The 9,023-nt window shown below is 45.3% G+C and overlaps 1 protein-coding gene across 1 annotated transcript; it reads right to left on the reverse strand.

Annotated features, from left to right (window-relative positions):
• Nucleotides 1-3,913: 3,913 nt before the first annotated feature.
• On the reverse strand, nt 3,914-4,524 carry LOC100501983 (uncharacterized). Its single transcript, NM_001196580.1, has one exon. It carries the CDS (start codon nt 4,476-4,478, stop codon nt 4,137-4,139), a length of 342 nt encoding a protein of 113 aa, NP_001183509.1. The 5' UTR covers nt 4,479-4,524; the 3' UTR covers nt 3,914-4,136.
• Nucleotides 4,525-9,023: the final 4,499 nt, after the last annotated feature.

Below are 9,023 nucleotides of genomic sequence, written 5' to 3' on the forward strand. Positions count from 1 at the left end.
GAGGGGTGGCAGTGAGCTTGGCCGTTTTTTATACGCGGAACCCGGCGGAGAAACGGTGGCGGGTTCCAGTGGAAAACAGGGAGCGCGTCGCCGGTTTTGGACCGGACAGGAGGCGCTCACTCTGTTTCCAAGGAACCAGGGCGGTGGGCCGGTGGCATGCTGCGTGCAGCCTGCATCGTGCATGTTTGCCAAGCCGTCGCAGCACAAGGGACTTTTGCTCTCTCTTTTTCTAAAGACACTTATTTTGTTTTGTCGAGCAAAGTAACGTACCATATGAGCCAGCCGGACATTTTGGCACTGCACGGTACAACAGTAACTGTGTTCGGGTCGGATCAAGGTCCGTCCATTGTAGATCGTGCTTGAACTTGCGGACAAGCCCATCAGTTAATATGGGCACGACTCATTTATCGTTGTCTCATCCCATGCCGAGCACAGATAGCTCATCAGGACGAACATGGCCTGACACGGCCTGTTTATGACTCGAACTTTGGTTCCAATCTAATTCATATATATACATCGATGATCGATCTAACCCCATTTTTAGACGTGATACAAAAAACGAGGAAAACGAGCTATAAATAATAGAGAAAAAATAAATTATTTTCGAGCTCTATTATAAGACGGGATGCGATAGCACGACACGACATTATAGTCCGACACGATCCGTTTAAAACCAGATGAGTCGTGTTTAGGCTCAAACTTCAGCACACAGTCTGACATGGCACGACCCACTATTTATTTCTGTCGTGCCTTGGCCCCGCTATATCGGATCGGCTCGTGACGGGTTTAGGTCGTGCTGTCTCGATACAGTCCATTAGCCACGTATAGTAGGCGTGCTACAAGAGACACCACGTCATATTTGTGTCCACATAGAAGAAACAGAAATGGAGAGATAAGAAAAGCAGGTTGTTCAATGGTAGCCGTCTGAAAAGTGTGCATATCGGACACGCCACATCAACCGACTGTTGGATCTTCACTTTCGATGGTTGGGTGTACTGTTTATCAGGTGGCACAGTTGCCAAAGCTATTTTACATGCTCTATGTGTGCTGAATCTGGATAGTTGTCCGATGGCACATCGGACAAGTCCAGTGTGTCAAACTCCACATAACTAAAAACATGCTCTCTCATTGTCGTGTCTGAAAACGTGTTTGGTGTACACCGGGCATGTGTCCATTGCACTAACAACAACTTTATCTAAACTAGGCGTAACTTTTTTGTTTCTTTTTGTCGGTGCCCTGAGCATTTTTATGATTTATACAAATATATCTTGAGTCTATCTAAACACTTTAAGTCACACATCTTGCCTCAGCTGATCTTCTAAATCACTTTGCTCAATATTTCTAAGACTTTGCGACAATTGACATCTGGAACTCCAAATACTAAATCTGATATTGCCAACTATGTTCTAGAATGTTGTTAGAACATTTTAGAACTTATCCAAATGTTAAAATAACACAAAGTCCATTTTCTACTCCATATGTCATTTTTTCCTCTAAGTCTAAGCTATATCTCTACATATAATCTTCTAAATTCAATTTTTTTTATCACGTGATCAAACATTTATCAAATTAGCCAGTTCAATAAGTTGTGATGGTCATCAAACAGCAAAACCAATATAGAAATGACTCCAGGTCTATTTCTCTTTCACTTATAAAAAATGGAGTTAGAGCAAAATATTGCATTTTGTGCCTTCTATTATACTCCCTCCGTTTCTTTTTATTTGTCGCTGGATAGTGCAAAATTGCACTATCCAGCGACAAATAAAAAGAAACGGAGGGAGTACTAATTAGTTCTACTCTAGTATCTTGTGTCTTCAAAAGGTTCTTTATAGTTTATTCAACTCGCCTTCTACCCATCTAGAATCTACAACCATGTCTTTGAGATGATTGATGTTTGCGACTGTTCCAAGTCCTAACTCAATCGTGGAGCTATAGTTTAGATTATAAATTTAATTAATTCTATAAAAAAATTAAATCTAAATAATAAATAGAATAACTCGTTTAAACGTCTTCTAAAGATTCACAAATCCACCGATTGTTTTGAGCTGAACTAGTACCTTAAAGGCGACATTCGCTTAATTATCCACCTCCGTTGGCATCCCAAAGTATTTCTGGCCCCACGACACATTGGGTCTGTTTGGTTGCCTGCATCTGCGCGTGCTTGCATCGTGGGATGCGGGTAGCTGCTGTTTGGTTGCTATGAGCCAGGCTATGCGCGTGCGAGCTCTGTGTTTGGTTGCTTGCATGTAGATTTGGATCCAGACTCGCACGATCCTTAAAGCACCTTGGGCCAGGCTCACCAGATACGAGCAGATTGGTCGCATCTCCAGAGCCAGACTCCAGTGATCCTGGCTCACACAGCCAGGTTGGCGAGAGAAACCAACCAAACAGACCCATTGTGTACATAATAAAGCACATCCATAATCACCTCTGGTAACGTCTGGCCACACCTCTTTAGGAAAAAAATCGAATTGTTAATCTATCCATGTCTAATGCGTTGGCTAGAAGCACTGCAATATATAGACCTATAGCACATCTCTCACCTCTACTACTATGGCCCTGTTTGTTTCGGTTTCTGACAACTTCTGGCCACCAAAAGCTGTTGCGGATTGCCAAACGCTCAGCTTTTCAGCCAGCTTCTATAAAATTCGTTGGGGCAAAAACCTTCCAAAATCAACATAAACGCATAATCGGTTGAGTCGTTGTAATAGTAGGAATCCGTAACTTTCTAGATCATGAGACCTATGAACAACTTTATCTTTCTCGACACGTAATTGTAATAATATTCAGATTCTCCCCACAACCATATTCTCTCCACAGCCAGATTTTCAAAAAAGCTGATCAGAAAAAAACTGAACCAAACAGACCCTATACACTCTCCACATTAGACTAAAAAAATGGTAGGATGTTATGAACAAAGAGCATGTGAATTATTATCGGAGCCGGCCCTAGAGTCACTTTAATTTCATTTAGAACTTATTCGTTTGTACAGAAATACACTAGAGATAGTTACACTTGATCAAAGGTTATATAAATTAAATAAATAAACCTGACTAGTTTCAGGCCACGGTTCAGTCCTTAGAGGACGATGACTGAACTTGCGAACTTAAAAGACACGAAAGGTTCCTGCTACGAATAAGAAGATACAGTATGTGATGAGATAAAGATCACACTGCCAGATGTCCCTCACAGGTACAAATCCCTCGAGAGCTAAACCGATCGATGATATTTGTCAAACATGTTATTATACGACCCTTAAGATTTGTTTAATTTTGATCAAACAAAATATGGTGAAACCCACTTTAAAACTAACAGCTACAGCTACGTGCAATGAATTTGGTACTGTCGGCAAATGCCGGGGCTTGAGATATTTTCCCGCTGGATTGAGATCTTTTTATCCTTTTGGACCACCGCTGGTCGGATTTTTTCCCTCCATCTTCTTCCATCACCACGGCGACAAGTACGCAGCGATGGCGCGCAGCCACTACTTCCTCCGTTCCCTTCCCTTCCGGCCGGAGCAGTCTCGAACCCTCTCTTTCGGCAGCGAGCCCCACGCACTTGAATACCTTGCGACCCCTCCCTGTCTCGGACCGCGACCACCCGCCGGCGAACGTAACCGGCGGCACTCCGATCCCCCACCCCACTCGTGGATGCTCACCGACCGTTCGTCACTGATCCGGACGGACGGGCGGGCGGACGGGCGGCCTGGTATGTGACTGTGAGCGAACGACCGCGTCCGCGTGGCGCGGACGCCGAGGCCGCCCGGTACCGCAGGACCGGGGCCAAAAAAAAAAAAATCGGCCGCGCAGTGCGTCAACCAGGTAACCCCGGCCACTCGATCCACGTCCTCTCGTCACTGAACGCCACGCGATATTTATCGTCGTCGCGTCTCACCTCCACTCACCTGTGCCGTGCAGTGCAGTCCAGTCCAGTCCACTGGGCCCCTACACGACGACGGGGCGGGCCGGCGCCTGTGGACGATGGATGGCTATATAAACCGGCCGGCTCGGTGTCCATCTGCCAACGGCGCCACGGCGGCGACGAGAAGTGGCGAGCCCCGAGAGCGGGTTTAGTTAGAGGCTACGGGCGGTCGGGCGCGGCGGCGGCGGCGGCCATGAGCAGCGGGAGCGAGAGCACTACCGCCAGCAGGTGGCCCGAGCTGGCCACGCTGCGCGCGCTGGCGCGCGACGCCGCGGAGCAGCTTCGGCTGCCGCGGGCCGGCACGTCGGCGTCGGCGTCGTCGCCGTGGCGCGGGCGCGAGGACCACCTCCACGGCCACGGCAAGACGGCCAAGGTGATGCACCTGCTGCTCTGGGGACCCAAGTGAAGCGGCGAGAGGCCACCGTACCGCCGGGCTCTCCCGCTGGCGTTGCTCGTTTTGCTCTGCCTGCAATCCGCCCCGCACGGACTGTACTGTACCTATATATACACCTACATACTACGACGTGCACCTGTACTACGACGTGCTGCTGTACCATACTAAATACTAGTGCGCTGCTGCTCCCTTGCCTTCTTGCTTGCACCAGCCACTCCGCTTTTTTGCTCGAACGATCGACTGCTCGTGTCGCGTCGGGCCACGGCCGGTCGTCAGTTTGGGTGTGTCCACTCCACTGTAAAGCTCCTTTTTTGGGTACTCCCTGCATGCCAAAGTTAGCGGACGTGTACTAGGTGTGGTTCGGAGCAGCAGGTTGTATTACTTACCACCCCCTCTGTGATGTAAGAACGCGTGCTGAAATTATCATGTCGATACCAAGTTATGGCATATGGATTGGATAAGAATGGGAAAAAATATGATAGATTTTGACTTACTATAAATTTAAACTCACTCAGACCTTGTTTGTTTGTGCCGGATTACACCCGGAATCGTTCCAGCTAAGACCCTGTTCGGTTGTTAGGGATTGGAGCTCCGGATTGATTCCTAGCCGGATTACTTCTCTAATTTATATAGATTTTGACGAACTGGAACAAATCCATGTTTATTCCTGTGGAAGCGAACGAGCCCTAATCAAAGTTTATGTAAATTAGAGAAGCAATCCGGTTAGAAATCGTTTCGACCCACCAATCCGTAACAATCGAACGGCGTCTCAATCACATCCAATCCACATGGATTGAGATAAAAAAAATAACCCCTTAACATGTTATATAGCCAAACACATTTAGTCGTGATGATGTGCTCTTCGTTACCATCGACTTGCCATATGAACCGACGGTGAAGATTGATTTTTACCGTCAGCTTGTTGTAGGGTCATTCAATTGTTTTGTATTTTAGTATTTACAAACATTTTTTAGAAATTTAATTGAACCAAGTTCGTTTTTTTGGGACTCTAGGACATCACCATAACCTAAACGAATGATATGACCTAAATAGCTAGATGGGATGTATAGCCTAAAAAAATCGTGGCTACAAAAAGTTCTTAAGAGCTCGTGGCTACAAAAAGTATATCCGAAGCTACAAAAAAGTCGTTCTATGGAACGCAATGTAAGTTTGCTGAAACTACAAAAAGTTGTTCCTAAGAGAGCGCAGTGTAAGTTTTCTGCTCAAAAGTCGTTCCAAAGGGAATGCAGAGCTTACAGCGAAAAATAAACGCTGATTCCACCGAAGTATAAGGCAAAGCACGAAAAGTCAACGCGAATACCGCCGAAGTAAAAGGCGAAGAAGCTCCTAAGGGAGGCTTACAGCGAAAAGTCAGCGCTGATACACCGAAAAATAAGCGATGAAGCCGAAAAATAAACGGCAAAAAGATTGTGTGCTCTACTGTGGTAATGTGTGTATCTTCGGCACAAATATCATTTTGCATAGCATAACATCATCACATCATTTGCATAGCATAACATCATACATCATATTGCATCAATGGCACAAGAAGGGGATACAATGTTAATCTTCGGAGATTGTTTCGATGAAGCAGTGCCAAAGCACAAAATAAGTTTTGAAGAAGTACAGCTTCGTCAACTCCGATATGAAAAGGAGATCTATTGCTTACGAAGCATAATGTTTTTATGGAGATTGGATGTTTTTACGAAATATGGATATTCTTCACGAAACACAAAAAGAATGGAAGGTGTTTTTTCGCCGAAAGGTTCAAAAACGGTATGTATGTAAAGTTTCATGCATCGTAAAGAATTAAGTTACAAGCAGCTTATATATTACATTCAGAATTATAAAAATACTACACACTTTGTTCAGCAAATATTACATTCCAAGTGTTTTTACAATAACAGCTATTCTTCTTTTAAAACTACTTCCGCAGCTTCGTTTAACAGTCGAGAAATAGCTTCATCCAAAATAGCTTCGGCCATTTTAGTGATTTCTTCCTCTCTCTCTTTGCTTCTGGGTCGGCCGTTGGATCGAAGGGCTCTAGGGAAGGAGATAGCCCAGCTGTGATAGAAAACGTAAATAAGTCCGAAGTCATAAAAATAAAACATAAAGTTAAAAGTTATTAAGCAATACCTATTCGCCTTTCAAGTTCCGCAGCTTTCTCAGATGCCTTTGTCACTTCTTTTGCATCATGAGAATCTTTTTCACTCTTTTTTGTTATCTCGTGCGCCATCTCTCGGCCGCCATTCTCCCAGATGTCAGTAAAGAATTTCCCGCCAACTAAGCTTGCTTCGGCCGAGGGGTCTTTTGTATCTTCAATAGATAAGGCAGCTTCGGTTTGAGTCAAAGCTTTCACGTGATCACAGCCTGATTTCTCCAAAATAGTCGCGATTCCCCTGGCACCTGAGAAGGCGCAGACATCCCCACGACCACTCAAAACTTCTTCAAAGGCTTCAGCTTCGTTGTTGATCCAGTCAATTGGGCCTTCAGGATTGCCCCTTACGAAATTATCCTCGCTAGAGAATGCGCCAACATTGGCGAAGCTAGATTTTATTTTTTGCACACATTCTATGGATTTTTCGTAGCATTTCTCTTTTGAAGACCGAAGTTCTACAACTGTCTTCTCCCAATAATTTTTCCAATAGTTACTGGCGTCTCGGTCAGCTTCGGCAATTGCACACTTTAACTTCTCTTCAGCCAGCTGTTTCTGAAGATCTTCAATTTTGCACTTCTGGGCTTCAGCTTGGGCTTTGGCTTGGGCTTTGGAAGTAGCTTCGTCTTCTTTTATTTTATTTAGCAATGAGTTTAATATTTTATCTTTCTCAAGACCTTCGTTCCTTAGTTTGATTACTTCGGAACGAAGGTTGTTCTAGGCCATGGTACATCCCACGTCTTCAGCCCTTTTTTGCGCCCTAAGGGCGTTGCTAAGAATAAGGTTCTGAAAAAGGAATACGGTATTAAGTATAAACAAATGGAAAAATTTTGCTTTTCAGTAAAATTCATTTCCTCACCTTTAAGCTATTGTATGCTAAGCTGTCGGCTAATTCATCTTTTGATAGCACCGAGAGCCCGTCCTCTAGTGTCGGGAATCCAAAGCTTTTGCTTATCTCCCGGCAGACAGAAATCTCCTTGCTGTCTGGGAGACAATACAAGAAGCCTTCTTCTCCGCTACCGTTGAAAATCAATGCCCCCTTTGGATATTTCAATTTTCGGGCATAGAACTGAGCTTCTCGCTTTTCTTTTTCAGTCAACTTCTTCCCCGAAGCATGTCGTAAAATATAATTGAGAGCTTCGAAAAATGCTTTGGGGGGGGGGCAGTGGCAGTTTTTTCAGCCAAAATTTGCTCTGCCGCTTCTGTCTCTTTTTCTTCGGTTTCCAAGGATTTCTCCTTGACGGGCTCTGAAGGCCCAGCTTCGGTCTCAGCCTGGTGCTTTGTAGCTTCGGCTTCAGAGGTTGTTGTCTCAATTTGCGCTTTTGGAGCTTCGGCAATTTTCCTTGGAGTAGAGCTTGAAGACTTTATTGTCTCCAGTACATCTAGAACATTAACCATCATTTTTCTTTTGGGGGTCATCGCTGGACCTTTCTAGGTTTTTGGCACTTAAACTTTTGTCGAAGGACTTAAAATTTCTGATGTTTTTGTCCCTTCAGCTCTCGGCTCTTCAATTTTTTCAGCCTTCGACGTTGCAGTCAGCTCTTCAGTTTTCTGCGCAAGTGCAGGTTCTTTGGCTTCAGTAGCCGAAGAGGTCTCACCGACAAACTCGGGCACTATGGCTGGTTCAATAAAGCGCGGTCGGTGAGTAAGGACCTTCACCTTTTTCCTCTTCGGCGCAGGCTCGCTTGGAGCAGCTGAAGCATCACCTTTCCTGGAAGTTGCACCTTTTCTTTTTTGCCCCCGTAACGGGTAGCGGTAGTCAGGGTACATGAACCCAATAGCATCGAAAACTCGGTTGAGTCTCTTCGTTTTCCGGCTTCCAAAGGCCGCTGATAGTGCATTATCTTCTGTTTTGGAGTACGACCCAATCAGTTCATCACTTGTAGCTTCGACGCTCTTCAGCCAATCATCGTCTGGCTCATCAAACTGGTCTCCAAATCTGAAGGTGTATTTTAGTCGAACCAAACCACCTTCGTGGGGGTTGTTGATAGTTTCCTTTGGCATCTCCCAGTTGGCTACCAATGGCCATATCCTGTAGGCCACATGCTCTTGAATTAAGTCCCTTGTCCCGATGAACGAGCAGACTATGCCGAAGGCCTTTCGGCATTCTTCGACTGCTTCATCAATTTCCACCTTCGGCTTCCAAAGGCCGAAGCGTTGCCAGATAGGGCGCATGATAATCTCCTTAATATCCTCTCGTTCCTTTAAATCATTTTTCACATAGAACCATTCCTTCATCCAATCCCCGGGCCATCGCTTTCGGAAGGTGGGCACAGGGCAGCTTGACCCGGAGCGGGCAACGAAGCTATAGCAGCCAAAGTTGTTGTGATACTGCTCTTTACCCCAGGGCTTCGTCTCATATAGAAGCTCGTGCATGCTACAGAAACTTTTAGCATTCGACTCCAAGTTATGACTCCTCACAGCCCATACGAAGACTCCCATCCTTATAATGGCTTCGGGAGTAATCTGGTGAAGAAAAATCTGGAATATCTTCAAAACCTCAGCCACGAAACTGATTAGAGGGAACTGAAGCCCAGCCTTGAAGAAGCTTCG

This window comes from Zea mays, chromosome 4 (assembly GCF_902167145.1).
Source record: "Zea mays cultivar B73 chromosome 4, Zm-B73-REFERENCE-NAM-5.0, whole genome shotgun sequence".
Taxonomy (NCBI): Eukaryota; Viridiplantae; Streptophyta; class Magnoliopsida; order Poales; family Poaceae; genus Zea; species Zea mays.